Here is a 17,364-nt window from a genome sequence, read left to right as displayed (position 1 = left end):
CACTCGTGCAAGAGGGGACATTTCTCCAGACAGAGTGAGACCAGGTTTCAGTCAAGAAAACATGGGCGGCTGAATTCCCCTACTTCCTTCCTCTAAAATTTTCACTGCTCACTCTGGCCCACTCTTCCTTGTTGTTTTCCTTCCACAATGCTACAGCTTCTGAAATAGCTCCTTCCCCAGGCACATGCTGGGCCATCACATTTTTCTCTTCCTCCTAGTAGCCAATTTGATTTTCGTTTTCAGCCAGTGACATTTTTTTCTTTCCACTCACGTTCAATCTTTAGTCATTCCTTGTCTAGAGTGACTCAATTCCTGTCACCTGAATTTCTCTTTCTCTCTAAAATGACAGCTTTGGGACGCCCAAGTGGTTCAGTGGGTTAAGCGTCTGCCTTTGGCTCAGGTCATGATCCCAGGGTCCTGGGATGGAGCTGCATGTCGGGCTCTCTGCTCAGCGGGGAGTCTGCTTCTCCCTCTCCTTATGACCGCTGCTCCCCCTGCTTGTGTTCCCTCACTCCCTCTCAAATAAACAAATCTTTTTAAAAAAATAAAATTAAAATGGCACCTTTTCTACCTCTTAAACCTCTGTGTTCTTCCTTTAATGTGCCCTTCCTTCTGGCTTTCAGTTCCTCAATACCTAAAATTCTCTTTTGTCTTTCTAGCTATAACCCATCTGCCCTTATCTGTGTCCGGTCTACATACGCATTTTGCTATACAATGAGAGGCCACCAAATCTTCCAGTGATTGAACTGTATTTAAAAAATCAGAGCAGCTTCTTTTGTTAATATATTTTAAAATCCGACTCCTTCCCAGAATCTTTTGTGAAGACTACGCTTGAGTTTACATACTTTATACAGCTCTATAGAGAAGGGAAAGAAGTGTCTGAAAAGCAACTTTTTAACACCTTTAAACAGATAGAGTGCTGTATATGTCCTTTATATCTCAATAAAACTGGAAAAATTTTTAAAAAGTGAGAATAAATCCATGTACTTTATATGTATCAGTGTGTGTTCAGTTACTGGTAAGCTGTATGGGAAAGAAGGAAGAGAGAGAGGTAGACCATGCGAGAAGATGACTAGAAAGGCAGGTTGGGTAAAGTCTACAGAGTTAGGACTGTATCCCATAAAAAAGAGGGAGTTGCTACAGACAAAATCAAATTGGCACTGTACATTTAAAATGTTTAACTTCTAAGCAAATCTGCATTAGATGATACAAATTTAAAGCTGATCTTCATGTTAATAAAATTAAATTCCTCACACAACATCTATCAAGTGCCTGTGTTCATCAAGAACTATAGAATAGAAATGGATCTTCCAAAGGAATTTTAAAATTTAGCCTCATCCTTGTTAGAAGTCTAGTGGAAACTAGTTAGAGGCTGCCACTTCTGACATGCCAAACTCTAACTCAAAGAGGCCAGAAGGCATCTCCAAGGTTTGTCCTGATTAGACCAAATGTACCCCCCTTATTTCACACTCTATCTTTTCAGTTGGCCTCTCCTCCTCTCTCCTTGAAGCTTCCATTTGTTGTCATGGTTTGTCTGTTTCTCAGGCTCTGACCTGGCATTGTCTCTGTCTCCTGGCCCAGTAGTTTTTGGTGTCAAGTATCATTTTTCTTATGAATCAACACTTGGCATAGCTCTGGGAACACAACTGGGCATTCTGGGAACGTTTTCCCTCTCCATGGCCCAGAGCAAGGGGGCAGGTATTGTATAAATAATGGGACCAGAACTTGAAAATATAACAAGTCATGACACAAAACACAATTGATAAGATTAGCAATAATATAAGATATAAAATGTGACACCTGATGAGCCAGGATATAGATATTGTGTCCAACGTCTTTTGGGGAAACACCATCATCTCCGCCCTCATCCTCCCCATGGTCACATTCCAGTCCTTGGTTATAGGCATTCTTCATCACATCCACCTATCAAAAAAAAAAAAAAAATAGGAACAAGATTTGAAATGCTACAAACAACAAGCATTTACATTGTTTATGAGGTATAATTAAAAACTGGAACACTTCCTAAGACTTGAAAAGCATAAAAGAACTATAAATGAGAATTACCTTGGTAACCACCTTCATTTAAATGAATATGAAAGTATTTTCCTACAATATTGTCTACTTCCTTGAAAAGTCTTCCTTTGATGTGTGAATGTTCACAATGCCAAAATTCCCATGAATTAGGACACTCCGGAACCCTGATAACCATCCATTATATACTCAGTGCCCACTGGGTAACAGGGACAAGTGAAGCTGGACATTGTCCACTGCACTGAGGACCCAACAGTGGGTATAACACAGTATGTACCCCCCACCGGGTATAATACAGTACACACCCACCCAGCTCACTGTCCCGTGAGAGAGTCAGCACATCAAGAGGTGAATGAAAAAGTTCTACAACAGCACTAAGTGTGAGACACTAAGTGAAAACAGAGCAGGGGCATGAACTCAGGCAAGAGACTGACGGTGAGTCACATGAGATAAAGGTGTAGGCAGAGAAGAGAGTATTTTCAAAGGCTCTTGTACAGTGCTATTGTTGAATGAACACATAACTCATTGCCCCATTCAACCATAAGAGTAGAGAATATCTTGCTTCTCTTAACCCCCTGCCTTACAGATATGAGACTCTCTATAAATATGTGTTAAATAAAATTACTTCTTACATTTATCTTTATTAGCCCTCCTCAACACCATTCCTCACTCTGAAAGAGCAAAAGAATGCCTTCAATAAAACTCCCCATAGTACCAACAGCGGTGCTCCTAAGACTGGGACTTAGTCATGTGACCACCAAGTGATGTGGGTTTGAGAATGTTTGCAATGTTGTTAAAACCCAGTGCTTTCAAGGCAAATAAAAAAAAGAGAGAGAGAGCGAGAGACAGAGACAGAGACAGAGACAAACCAAGAAACATACTCTTAACTATAGAGACCAAACTGATGGTTACCAGAAGGGAGGTGGGGATGGGGATGGGGTAAAATAGGTGATGGGGATGAAGGAGTGCTCTTGTTGTGACAAGTCCTGGGTGATATATGGAATTGTTGAATTACTATATTGTGTACCTGAGACTAATATAACACTGTATTTTAATTACACTGGAATTAAAATTAAAGAAAAAGAAACTCAGTGCTTTTAAAGCATGCTGATATTACTTCCTAATTTCCATGTACCTGAGGAGAAAAATATAACTTCTACAATAAGAAGATCTCTGCAGAATCCCCATCAAGTCTTCATATAGTTTCCTTTAGGCCAAGCATGGCACAACATTTCACTGATAGAAACAAGTTCAAAAGGAATTGGTCTTATTTTTATTGTTCAGAAAGAGGTATAAATAAAATTTTTGAGGAGTACAAACATTTTTTTAGACACTTTTTTCCTATATTCCAATACACAAACTAAAGCACACTTATTTTTTTTTTCTGGCAAAAAAAAAGAATTTTCACATAGTATAACAGATGTGACAATCTGATTAGGAAAAGTGCTTAGAGAAGATAAAACCAATGAAGTAAGGACTCAAATCACACAGGCTTTGCCATGATGGGGCCTCCTGAGTCACCTGCAAAAGTAAGCTGTGATGTGCCATTATGCCCTGGTGAGGTAGTGGAAGCCACTAGAAAAAGCCACCTTTTCCCTGACATGCATACTGCAAATTCATCCCTTTTAGGTTGAACATTATTAATACAGTTTCAAAAGTTTTCTTGGGATGCCTGGGTGACTCAGTGGGTTAAGCCTCTGCCTTCAGCTCAGGTCGTGATCTCAGGGTCCTGGGATCGAGCCCCACATCGGGTTCTCTGCTTGGTGGGGAGCCTGCTTCCCCACACTCCCCCACCTGCCTCTCTGCCTACCTGGGTTCTCTCTCTCTCTGTGTCAAATAAATAAATAAAATATTTTTTTAAAAAAAGTTTTCTTACCAGTTCCCTGGGTCTCATGTTAAAAAGAATTCTTTCCGCGTTCTCGCTGTCATGTCTGCTTTCCATAATGGCCAGCAAAAGCTTAGACGCATTATTCTAGAGATACAGATTGAGTTAATGCACAGGCAAAGCCTATTTCATGGATTAACTATCCCTGTTTGTTTTAATTGATATTACCAGGACCATTTTTTAAAAAAACAAACAAACACAACTTTAAATTGCTAATTTCATTTGGCTAGTTCACATTTTAATATAGAAGGTTTTATTCCATTGTCAACACAAAATAAAAAAAATGAGTCATGAGAGTTGTATTCCAAAGAATATTTTAAATATTGGTGAAAGGCTGTTTTCAATACAAAACCAAAACCTTATATATAATGCTTTAAAATACACTATTTTCCATCACCATTTTCTAAATAGACATTGTCTTGATGCCATTTTACAAGATGGTAATGTGAAGCAGTATCAATGATGTACTTTACAGAAATGGTATATAATTTAAAGAACTTAGCACAATTGCTTTTTGTGCAAAACATGAATATGTATTACCATATCAAAATTTTTAATAAATATGAGCAATAATTACTGAGTATTAATCTATAAAATTTTAAATTCATGAGTTAGAAGTAAAAATAAGAATTTACTGGTAATAATTTACTGGTCTCACTATTCGGCAGTAATATGCAACATGTTTACCATCTGTGTTATAGAAAAACAATATTTTCTTTTGTTTAATAGAGGCTAAAAATAGTCTGTGTTGTCTTTGATGTTTCCAGTTCTTTTATAAGCATATATTCTCAAACATTTAACCTGTAGATACCATTAATATTTCTGATAAAGTTGATTTATAATCCAAAGAATTATACAAAGTCTTATCACACAAAGCACAATATCCTCAACATTTGGAAAGATGTTTCTTTACACTGTTTTCAATAGCACTGCCCCAGAATTATGGCAAACTGTGAAATGATAAAAAGTTACCTGGGACATATTTCTACAGTGTTTTTGCAATATTTATGTAGATAAAAATCTCAAGTGCCACACACAATCTTTGATAGGAGCACAAGAAAAGTAACATTTAATGTCTTTAAGATGTTTCTCAGTGACTCAAAATTAACATCCTATAGGAAAAAAACTTGAATTGAATCAGCTGTCTGATATATGTAGACATTCATCACAAAAATTGTGTTAAATTTGTACAAATTAACTTGACTGAGTAGCTTAGTACCAAATTCTATCCAACTATTTTGTTCTTTTAGGACTGCAGCCTAAAGATTATCTTTAAAACTAATATTAGAAGCAATGATATCTGGTGATGATGGTAACAATGTCATAGACCCATCCTGAAAAAAAAAAAATTAGTATTTTGTAAGGGAAGTGGCATTATTTTTTTATGGTTCATTTTCAATTTTTGCAGATTTGCATCAATCCTAAAATCCATTTTTGTAATGTAGCATCCTATACAAACAACATACCTAAAATAACAAGGCTCCACGATTAGTGGAGTAATCAGAGTAATCTGAACTGACCCCACAGAACTCAAAGCTCAAACCTTGGCAACATGAACAGTATTCTCTAATGAACCTCATTTAGGAGGCCCAATACATAATAGCTTAAAAATACATCCAATTTTAGAATACCAGTGGCGATACAATTTTTTTCCAACCAATCTTTTTACACTATCTTCAAAGAATAGAAATCTTGTAAATGACCTCAAATCTGAATCAAATTGAAAGTACAAGAACCTATATACACTAAGAAATCAAATGTGTGCATTGGTGTTAATAGAAGATTTTCTTCCAAAGGAAGCCAGAGACCTTTAAAAAAAAAAACCTATTTACAAATTCAAAACTTTGCAGTCACAGGTTAGTCATGAAATGTAAATTAAAAGTTAAAGAACAAGACATATGCATGAAAAAATGCATAAGACTTCACAATAAATGAATATGCAGAGTTAAATATACTTAAAATTTTAAATGAAAGTATAAATGATTAAACAATTAAATTTAAGGATGAATGGTACAAAATAAACCTTAATTTAGCATTTTTTAATATGAGTTACTCTTTGATGTTACAGAGATTTTATAATTAAAAGCATTCTACCCATGGAAGCCTCCTAAAATCTGGCAATATATATTATTCTGTTTTAAAAGCGTTGTTTTCATATTGGCCATTATATACAGAGCTTCACAGATTGTTGGGAAAGGCACACATGCCTTGTTCTTTAAGTAGAAGACTATATTTTAAATATTTCAAGTCAAGTCCATTTACCTGGTATGTTATATACACCTTGATTTAACCAACATCACATTTCAAAAACATATACATAAATAGTGATTAGTAACAAATGAAATTTTAAATAGTCCTTTTTCAAAAAAGCATTTTCATTAAATAGCTAAAACTATCTACATACTCTCAAGTAATACCCCATCATTTAGTTTTTTACATATGTTTGGATTTGTAAATAATCTGTATGCCTACACTTGTGGTTTTTTTTGTTTTTTTTTAATACTTTGTTTTAAATGGATGAATCACAGGGCACCTGGGTGGCTTACTCAGTCAGCTAAGGATCTGACTCTTGGGTTCAGCTCAGGTCATAATCTTAAGGTTGTGGGATCAAGCCCTGTGCCCCACTCTGCACTCAGTAGCGAGTCTGCTTGTGATTCTCTTCTTCTCCCTCAGCCCCTCCCCCTTTCAAATCAATCAATCAATCACTCAGTATTTTTCTCCATTAAGTTATACCAAATAAAAATGAGATTTAAAGGTAGTTTTTAGGCCAATAAAGGTTTTAAAGAGCCAAAGGCCAAGGCTTCTATGTGTTGTTTCTTTATGAATTGTGATTAAAGATGAATTTAAGGGGAAATAAACATTTTTCTAGTAACTCAGCTGAAGCTGTCTGTCATATAGGACGAGGCTGGCTTCACTAATAAAAACATAATGCTCATGGGGAAAAGGACACAAATTCAATCGACATAAGGATCACCTTAGTTCTATTCTATGAACAGAAAGACTCAAGGCTTATACATATTGCCAATGAAAACAGTAAAAAAATAAAAATTCACCTTGTCTATGAAAAGAAACATTTGCTTATTAGGAGCCCCTAGCACAATCTTCACATAAAAGAGACATATGTGCGTTCCATTATATATCTAATCTACATTTAGAAACAAGATCTACACTTCTATTCTCTCTGGCCATAAATTTACTGATACAAAATTTAATTAAACTGTATATGCTAAGGGCTCCTGGGTGGTTCAGTCGGTTACGTGCCCAATTCATGCTTTTGGCTTAATTCATGACCTCAGGGTCCTGAGATTGAGCCCCCACACAAGCTCCATGCTCAGCGCAGAGTTTACTTAAGATTCTCTCTCTGTGTCCCTCTGCACCCCCACCCCCACTCATGCATGTGTACTCTCTCTCCCTCAAAAAAAAAAATATTTGTTCTGATACTGGACGGACCTATCTTTACAGAAAAATTATATTTAACGTTTTTTCTTTTTTACCTCTTTAACACTAAACACAGTAATGTGATCTTTATTAATTCATCTGTATTGAATATCATGCCTTTGAGTTTGGGATTTATTTATATAGCTTCTTGTGTATATTCATTTGTCTATTTCCATTTAAAGAAAAAGTTGAAGAAATTTTTTTAAATGTCATTTTCTTCCTAGGCTCTGATAAATGGAACTACTGGGAAGTATGCACACAGCTTAAGTTAAAGCAGCTTCTCCAAGAGAGTGTAAACACTGCTAATAGTATTTGACCAAAAACCACAATTCTTATGTAAAAGAAACCAGCTTTTTGAGAGAAGAGAGCCATGACACTAAAATGCAGCCCTTCTTTTACATGGTCTAATTCATTGTGACTTGCTAGATAGGATTCTGTAGTCTAGATGAATTAAAAATATATGGCATAATGAATGTTTAACACATTTTTTCTTCTGTATAATAAAAAGTATACAATAAAAACAAAGAGAAATAGTGAAACAAAGTGGCTACTTAAAAGAACTTTCAGTAAAGTACCCTTGACTGATACTACCTCAAAGCTTATTGGACTTTTGTTAGGGATTTAGTGCACATTGTACTTTCACTCTCCCTTTCTGTCAATTCATTAGCTGAACAGATGATAATACCTGGGTTTTTACAAGAGCTATTAGAGGATTCAGAGCCAATTCTGAAATGAAGTTTTATATAGAAAATGTCACCCCCGCCATCCAAATAGTGGATTTAGTCTACCTTTAGTTGGAGCACCAGATCCATTCGATATTTACCCAGAGGGTTTATGTCATTTAGGATCAAAGCAATGATGATATCAATCCCATTTGATTCATGAGTAGCAATACACGTCTGGAAAACAAAATGTTTACGAACAACGTTTTACTTACAACATAAAAGTGCTAGACATCATCTGACATAAAAGAACAGTCACTTTAGTGACTTTTAAAACAGAATTAAGATTTAACTTTGAGATTAAGTCAAGGGTTTAAATTTGACTTATTCTTTCATAATAAATCTTTTAATTGATTAGTATTGATTAAATGGCTTTGAATGCAGGACACTGAAAGAGACAATGTGTGTAAATAGAGATTTTTAAAATGAACCATTTTTTATAGAATTTCAAAGAACTTCAAAACTGAAGTTAAATATTCTTTCAGACAACAAATTCTAATATACCCGCCAATAGAAAAGTTAGTGTCTTAAATTCAGAATTTTAAGATCTGATCTCTCCTGGCTAAGAGAATATTCCCCTTTAGGAAAGGAGTGTCCACGTGGTATGTTTGTGGTATGTCAATGTCATTGGCACTGATAGGGCTTATCAGTTCAGCTGCTACTTAATATTGAGTGAGTTGCACATGATGCCACTGCACCTCTGGGGGCAGCAGACAAGGAAGACAGGAGCCTTCTATTATTTTGGGGACATCTGTCTGGTATGGTGGTAGAAGACAAGTTCTGCAGAGTCTTTCAACCTGAGTGATTTATAGAAGGACCTGACTTGGGGAAAGTTTATAAAACATCCTGAGAGATAAGCAGTATTTTGAAGGCTAGGGTCTATTGTGCTAGGATCCTGAACTTAATGCAATGGATAGAACTTGAGCATCAGAAACCTGTGGGTTGGAATTTGTGGAACCACACATTACGATGCAGCAGCCAGTATCAATGGATCCAAAAAATGGAAACCAGGTGAGTTAAAAGAGAAAGAGTAAACTCAACGTAATTCTGAAATAACCATTATCTTTCAGAATGGGCTTCATTTTTCCCTTTGCACAAAGAATTTTTTACTCCCCGGACACAAAGGAAAGGTGTCTTCCATCCATCTTCCACATTTCCTGAGGTTCTTCTGATTATTAAGATACTTGCTAGACTTAGAGGGAATCAATTTGCAGATCATTTCTGGAATTTTCTGGTAACCATCTTTTCTCCCACATATTTTCAGAAGTTGGGGTTCAAATAAACTATATTTTCAGAGTATGAGGGATTCATGTTTATTATCATTATTTATTACTATTGGTTTTTTTATTATTAGGTTTGTACTTTTAGAGCTTAGTTTAGTAAATTAATTTTAAAACTCAATTTCATCTTTTTATAAGACCAAAAGTGGGGAATACGTGCTTAATAAAATAGATATACATGTTTTTTCCAACAACAAAACCAAGTTTCCAAATTTGTATATTTTTCCTCAACTTTCCACAGTTAAGTTTCTTTGTATCATTACCCTAGGAGACTGAAATATAATCCAGGAAAACCTAGGGTAAAATCTGTTACCTCCTTTACTGGGTAATATGCACATTACAGAGGGGGGCAGTATCCTCACAACAAATTCTTTACATCAATAAATGTTGAGTTTTTATTCTACATACCTAGGCATGCATATGTGTGTACCTGTTTATACGTGTGTGTGCATATTTCATAATTTGCAATAGAAAAGCAGCCTGTTTCCCCCCCACACACTTCTTTTCTATGTTATGCACCGATGTTCAGTCTTGATGGCTTCTTTAAGATTTATATCCAGAGATGTTTACCACTCGAAAACTCTTTTCTTCCAGGCTGAATCCATGCTCGCAATGATAGCCCCATAACACTTAAGTGTTTGTGAACAGTCAATTAACAAACTCTCAGGTGACTACCCGCTCTTGACTAGCTCAAGTGTCTTATCTTCTATGCCCTCAAGTGTCCTGTCTTCTATGTCCTTGATGTCCAAGAAAATGGAATCAGGCAAACCTTCTGGAAGAGAGGTAAAATTTTACCCTTGAAAACGTAATGTAGTCAAAAGAGCACTCTACTTAGACCCAATCAAAAGTCCTGAGTTTTAAGTATGGCTCTACAATATACTGATTCTCTCACTCCAAGGCTGTGGAACATCACTTCATCTCTGGGTCAGAACATATTCTTCCACAAAATGGGAGCAATAAGACCTATTTTGTAATGTTCATAGGTTTACTGCGAGTCTAAAGGAGACTAATATATATGACACACCACAATGGAGTGGTAGAAGCCAAAGGGAGTGTGTTTCACAAATCCTGAGAAAGAGTCACTAAAGATGAAAACTGAGCAACGGTGAAGAAACACATTTCACTCTTTTCGGTAGGTCTGATTTATATCTGGAACATTTTCATGGGAATTTTCTTTTATGATAAAATTAAATAAAAATAGGGCATAGTATTTACTAGTCCAGAATTCAGTCTTTGTGTGTTTCGTGAGAAGAGTAAAAATATCTGGCAAAGCAAGAAAGATCTTTTACATGTGGACAAAGCTTGGCTCCTTCACCAGTTTGATCCTTTTGCTAATTAGTCATGAATACTTCTGCGTGAAGAACTGCTTTCACGGTTACCTGATTTTCATGGCATGGGCCCTGGCAATATTCCGTCAAGCTCTCCAGAGTCTGGTTGACCAGTACTACATTCTTCTCATTGATGTAGAGACCCAACAGGCCCAGGCCACCCGTGGTACTTCCACAGATGCAGTCCAAAAACTGAAGGGTCTCACAGACGAGGTTATAATTTGTTTTGTTGTTTTGATTCCTCAAGAAGTTCTGAAAGCAAAAGAAAATATACCTGAGGAGTTAAAAGAAATCACTGTGCTAATTGCTTTCAGCTCTCTCACTATGTGTGTTTTTCTGACTCAAAAATATCCCCAAGGCAATGTGGAATAGAATTGCTCTTTATAAGAAAGTGTTCACATTTATTAAATTTCCCTTAGGTTTAAGAAAAAAGCTTCCAGTTTTTTCCTCAAGAATCTAAATTTATCAGTATAGTTCATAACAATGTCATTACCTCAAAACTATACAGAGAAGGCAAAAAATAAATAATAGGAAAAGGCGAAGGAAAAAAGAAGCTAGAAAGAAGTTCATCAGGGAGAGAAGCAATTTTCAAGTAAATGATCCCTCACAACCAGTACCGCTTCAAACAATAAATGATACAACCATTGTGGAGGGCAACTTAGAAGCCCCTATTAAAATATTCATTTAACATACAGTTCTGATTCCTAAGTTATTTATATATATATGTATACACACACACATATGTGTATATATATATGCAATATATAACATCTCTCTCTATATATGATGCACACACATGACTACAAAAAGATTTACTGCACACTTCTTATAATAGCAAAAACTGGAAACAATATCTACCTGTCATAATGTGACCAATTTAACAAATACCAGTATATCCAAACATTAGAATATTGCAAAGCTATAAAAATGAGGTAATTCAGTATGTACTAATATAAACAAAATCTAGTAATAAGGTGTATTACTAAATGGAAAGTAACATCACATAATCTGAGGAACATTACATAATCTGAGTTTTCAAAAAGATTTTACATTTACAGATTAATATGCTTCTATGTGCATAAAAGTCCCTGGAAGGAAGTATAATCTGTTAAGAGTAATTTCTTTGGATGAGTAAATCTAGTGAAAGGTAAGCAGAGAGGGGAAATGTTTATTTTTATCTATTACTTATTTTTATTAATTGAATTTATTATTTAATTTACTTATTTGAATTTATTTCCACCACTTACTTTTTTTTTAGTTTTTTTTTTTTTTTTTAAGATTTTATTTATTTATTTGACACACAGAGAGAGAGAGAGAGCACAAGCAGGGGGAGTGGGAGAGGGAGAAGACAGGACCAATCCCAGGATGCTGGGATCATGACCTGACCAAAGGCAGATGCTAAACTGACTGAGCCACCCAGGTGCCTTCCAATTTTTTATTATGGCAAAATACACATAAAATGTACCTTCTCAAACATCTTTAAGTGTACCACTCAGTGGTATTACATAAATTCTTAACACTGAACTACCATCACCATCATCTGATTCTAGAACTCTTCATCTTATAAAACTAAAACTCTATACCAATTAAGAACTCTTCATTCTTCCCTCTCTCCCCCTGGCAACCACTACTCTACTTTCCGTCTCTCTCTCATTCTGACTACTTTAAGTATGTCATATAAATCGAATCACACAGTATTTGTCTTTTTGTGACTAACTCATTTCACTTGAGGCATAATGGGTCATCCATGTTGTAGCACATGGCATATTTTCCTTCCTTTGTGAGGCTCAATACTATTCCATTGTATGCATATACCACATTTTGTAGATCCATCTGTCAATGGACACTGGGTTCCTTCTACATAATAGCTATTGTGAATGATTCTACTACCTAGTCTATTAAAACAAAAGTATTTTAAAGATTTCATTTTACTTATTTGAGAGGGAGAGAAGGAGAGCGAACAAGTCGGGAGGAGTAGCAGAGGGGGACAGGGAGAGAGACGGGGAAAGAATCTCAAGCAGACTCCCCACTGAGTGTGGAGCCCGATGTGGGGCTCCATCTCACAACCCTGAGATCACCACCCCAGCTAAAACCAAGAGTTGGCTGCTTAACTCAGTCACCTGAGAGCCTCAAAACTATTTTATAGGAGCATTTCCCAAATTGTTTGATCCCATACTCCTATTAGAAAAATATTTTTATCAGATACTATCCACCTATCTCCTACATGGACAGACCACACAGACCAGGATGAGCAGGTAGGTGCATTTCCAGTGTCCTCCTTCCAGAAGTAATACTTCTGGCCTTTGCCTGCCGCAGCTCTTTTGCAGCCCTCTCCACATTGTGATGGGGTAGTCCACAAAACCTATAGTTTCTACCATTCACGACGTCCTGAGCTTCTTATGTCCTTAGAGGATATTTAATTCCATTTGTATTAACCTACCATCTCTTACCAACTCAGAATACCTGCACTCTAGGTTCTAGCTAGAGAACACAGCTTCAAACTCTGCTCTCCCTCATCCTGGATATGTGCTCTTACAGACGATTTCACCTCCCATGTCGTTAAGCCATGGTGACGTAAGCAGCACGCAAATAATGCAAAAAACAAAAGCCCGAAATTCCTGGGTACTCCTCAGTCCAGCTGTTTGACAAAGAAAAATGTACCAAAGAAGATGTAAGACCAGGACTATATTCATCTACAAAGGTATCGACCTTTACTGTCCTAAAACATCCACTTCTATATTAACTGTTTCTAATAGAGATGTAGAAACAGAGTCTGTATCTCACACAAGATATATGAATTGAGCTGGAAATGATGAAAGCGCCTGTAGCTATAAAACCATGAAAGGCAGGGGAGCCTGGGTGGCTCAGTTGATCAAATATCTGACTCTCGGGTTCAGCTCAGGTCATGATCTCAAGGTCTTGAGATGGAGCCCTACATCAGGCTCGGCGCTTAGCAAGAGTCCTTGGGATTCTCTCTTTCTCCCTCTGCCCCACCCCCTCTTCTCAAAAATATAAATCAATCAATCTATCTATCTATCTTTAAAAAAAATTTAAAAACTATGAAAGGGGTACGCCTGGGTGGCTCAGTGGGTTAAGCCTCTGCCTTTGGCTCAGGTCATGATCTCGGGCTTCTGGAATCGAGCCCCCTGTTGGGCTCTCTGCTCAGCAGGGAGCCTGCTTCCCCTTCTCTCTCTTCCTGCTGCTCTGCCTCCTTGTGATCTCTGTCTCTGTGTCAAAAAATAAACTAAATCTTTAAAAAAACAAAACAAAACAAAAGACCCACAAAACTCTGAAAGGTATAGATGAGGCAAATGTGACCTTCCTCAACAAATACCAGAACACTAGGATTCAATGACCCTAACTGAGGCTAAAAAGATAGGAGTTGAGGCTGCAATGGACGATCATACACAAGCCTGATTTTTTTTTTCACGCATAAAGGAGTTTTCTCCGCATTTTTCTTCACTTAGATGCAAATGTTTCTTCCCAACTCAGAAGAGCACTATCGGTTTTATTTTCTCTTCTAAAGGACCCGTTAGTTTTATTTGAATGTAGTTACCTACAGTCACAGGCTGTCTTCTCAGCTTTTACACAAACTAGAACAAGTACCTGCAGTTCCCGGTTGTGATTCTCACACAGCAGCTGAAGAAACCGCAGTATGGGCTGCATGATGGCAATCGCAGGGCTCATCGTGACTTCCTCCGCAGACTTTTCCTCAGCGTTTCCCGCTTCCGATCCTGCACACATAATGTCTATTTCTGGATCCATTTCCCTTCGGTAGGCACAGTATGCTTTGGATGTCGCCGAAGAAGCTTCTGTTAATTGCCCTTTCATTCCCTCTTTCAAAAGTAATGATGAATCTCTTACTGAAATCAAACAGTACTCTTATTTATTTCTGAAGGAACTTCCTTTTGCTAATTAAAACACAAGACAACCAGTTCCCAAATTCTCTAACAATTGAATTAAAAATCACTTGACACAAGGTGCAACAATTTCCCCCCAAATAATCTGAAGTAGCAACTAAAATATGAAATTTGCATAGGACATTAAAAAAAGGATGTTAATGCTTTGCCAATTTTAGAAGGGCTTGTGTCTTTCTGATAAATATAAAATACCAGAATTCTTGAATACAAGAAGGTGGGGAAAATATGGCAAACTTCAAAACCTTAATGTTTATGTGATTAACTTCGTCAATGACTTTTTTATTCCAAATATCAAGAATCTTTCATTAAAGTATGGTACTGTAATTCCTATTCTTCTTTTTTTTTTAAGATTTTATTTATTTATTTGACAGAGAGAGAAATCACAAGTAGGTAGAGAGGTAGGCAGAGAGAGAGAGAGGAGGAAGCAGGCTCCCCGCTGAGCAGAGAGCTGGATGTGGGGCTTGATCCCAGGACTCCGAGACCATGACCCAAGCCAAAGGCAGAGGCTTAACGAACCAAGCCACCCAGAAACCCTTGTAATTTCTATTCTTAAAGTTTGGACTTCACCAATGCTCCAAAGGTTTGGGCAACTGGCTCTTTACTGTGCACTCCACTATAAAGCCAACATTTTCATGTCACTAGTTACTTTGCTCTGATAATCCCTTGTTTGAGTTTGGTCCTGCACAGCTGTTTCAAGGTCAACCCTGTGGCCATGATAATTTAAGAACGGAGCTCCACACATGGAACCACAGTTGGGACAGTGAGACCAAGGTAAGTGCGATGACAAAGATCAGCAAGACTTAGAAGTTGTGTGCCCTCCTGTTCTCTCTATACCCCCAAGTACTCAAATATTTCTTTACCTCTCATTCGTGGACCAGATGTCATCAATTCATTGTCATCATCCCTTTTTTTGTTACCTAAGTCTATGGTATTAACTGTCACTGTTGATCTTATCTCTTTCTGGGCAGCCTTCATTCGGTCATAGAGAACTTTGAAGAATTTTTCTGACTTTTTTTGTTCGTGCAACTGCTGGTAGAAGGAATACTGTAAGAAAACATATTTTAAGATATTAATACCCAAGGGGAGAAAAAGAGTGCTTGCATGCTTGAAATAAACATAAACATCACGGATGAAAGCACACATTTAATGTGCTGCCCATTATTATTTCATAAATTAGCAGCTTTTTCCAGTCTCCTGTACTATTTAGCATACACTAATAATAGCTTGTATTTGCTTAGCACTTTCCACTAAAATCCAATATATTTTCGTGTTATTTCATTCATCCTTGCTGAATATTTTATTTGAAAAATTTACAAGGGCATTGTAAGAAGTTGATCCAAAGAGTTCTCTGATTTTTTTTTACATTACTATAAACTCATGTCTCGATTCAACACGTATTTATTGAATGCCTACTATGTGCCAGGCCCTGGCTACTACTAGGGATAGAGCAAAAAGGAAAATCTACCACAATCCCTGCCCTCTGAGTCTGTCACCTAGAGTAGAAAATAGCCACAAATCCAATAAGCTTCCTGTTTCGATAAATGTGAGTTTACTCAGAGTTACAAAGAGTTATTTTTCTCTTTATCTAAATTACAGTACATTTAATTTAGAATGTGTTACCATGGCAGCCTCACTCACAGGAACCCACTGATAGATACGCACTAAGTTTTTTTGGTACTTCATTAGCTACATTGCTTTGCATGGGGTCTAGGACAAGCCTGCCATAAAATGTATAAAATGGATTCTGCTCGAAGAGTGAATAATGATACAGAAAGGATTCCACACCAAAATGATGATAAAGTATATCACAGTGAGGCAGAAATACTGAACCTTGAAAATACCTGCCAAATCCCTGTCTGCTTAGTGACTTATGGACATGTCCAGAAGAGGTAGGTGATGGGAAAGGTGATACACTCCAGAGAAGATGGAAGTTGTACTGGGTGGGGAAACTGTACATTACCAATATGAAAATCATGGGATAGGCACAATAGATACAATAGAAATAAAGTAAAAAAAAAACTAATAAAGATAATAATTCTAATAACTGTACTGACTGTACTGATTAAAAGACAGTTATGTAACCTTGATGAGAGACAGTGTGAAGAAAACATGTGAAAAACAATGACTCCTAAATCCAGTACAATGAACCATAATCCAATAAATGTAAACAGACAGTTTTGGTTTGTGTGCTTCCTATACATAGGCTTTGCTAAAAGAATGTCAGGAACCATGACCCAGAGGTCCTGGGACTTGCAGATAAATTCTAATGACATCAGGTCTTGAAATGGATGCGTGTCCTGCAATTTTCAATATGGGTAATGTATGAGTACAGAGCAATTTATGAAGCCTTAGGAGTCGGATTCATACCTACAAGGGGAAGCTCTAAGCAGGAGGCTAGCAACCCCTCAAGAAAGCAGGGCAAAAAGCCACAGTAACCATAGCAACAACAGTGAAACAGTGAAGCTGGTTCTGTTAATTCAAAGGATAAATGCAGCACTTACAGACCTCTCCAGGCCCACAAATTAAGCTGATGCTTATACCCTAATATTTCCAATATAGTCGGGTTAGAAGGTGAGAAAGGAGATTCCAATATATTAATGAGGAAGTTACAGGAACTTTGTGGCTCAATTAAAACAAAATTTTATAATTTATTTAGTGCCTTGAAATACATTATCTCATTGGTACTTTCAGTACAACTGTGGGGTAAACAATAAGCATTTTTATTTCCATTTTACAGATCAAATGATAAAGTTTACTAAA

General features: G+C 36.8%; 1 protein-coding gene across 3 annotated transcripts in view; it reads right to left on the bottom strand.

The window, feature by feature from the left end:
• Positions 1-17,364, bottom strand: part of ITPR2 (inositol 1,4,5-trisphosphate receptor type 2) — a 496,325-nt gene that overhangs the window by 138,637 nt on the left and 340,324 nt on the right. For all 3 annotated transcript variants that reach the window (XM_059402747.1, XM_059402745.1, XM_059402746.1), the window contains exons 40-45: positions 15,465-15,648; positions 14,291-14,547; positions 10,736-10,936; positions 8,143-8,253; positions 3,908-4,003; positions 1,801-1,923 (exon numbers count right to left, since the gene is read on the bottom strand). In XM_059402747.1, coding sequence (XP_059258730.1) covers positions 1,801-1,923; positions 3,908-4,003; positions 8,143-8,253; positions 10,736-10,936; positions 14,291-14,547; positions 15,465-15,648 — 972 coding nt within the window. The remainder of the gene's footprint in view (positions 1-1,800; positions 1,924-3,907; positions 4,004-8,142; positions 8,254-10,735; positions 10,937-14,290; positions 14,548-15,464; positions 15,649-17,364) is intronic.

This window comes from Mustela nigripes, chromosome 6 (genome assembly GCF_022355385.1).
Source record: "Mustela nigripes isolate SB6536 chromosome 6, MUSNIG.SB6536, whole genome shotgun sequence".
In the NCBI taxonomy this organism is placed as follows: Eukaryota; Metazoa; Chordata; class Mammalia; order Carnivora; family Mustelidae; genus Mustela; species Mustela nigripes.
Note: the sequence above shows the minus strand (reverse complement) of the source record. Positions and strands in the feature narration are given on the sequence as shown.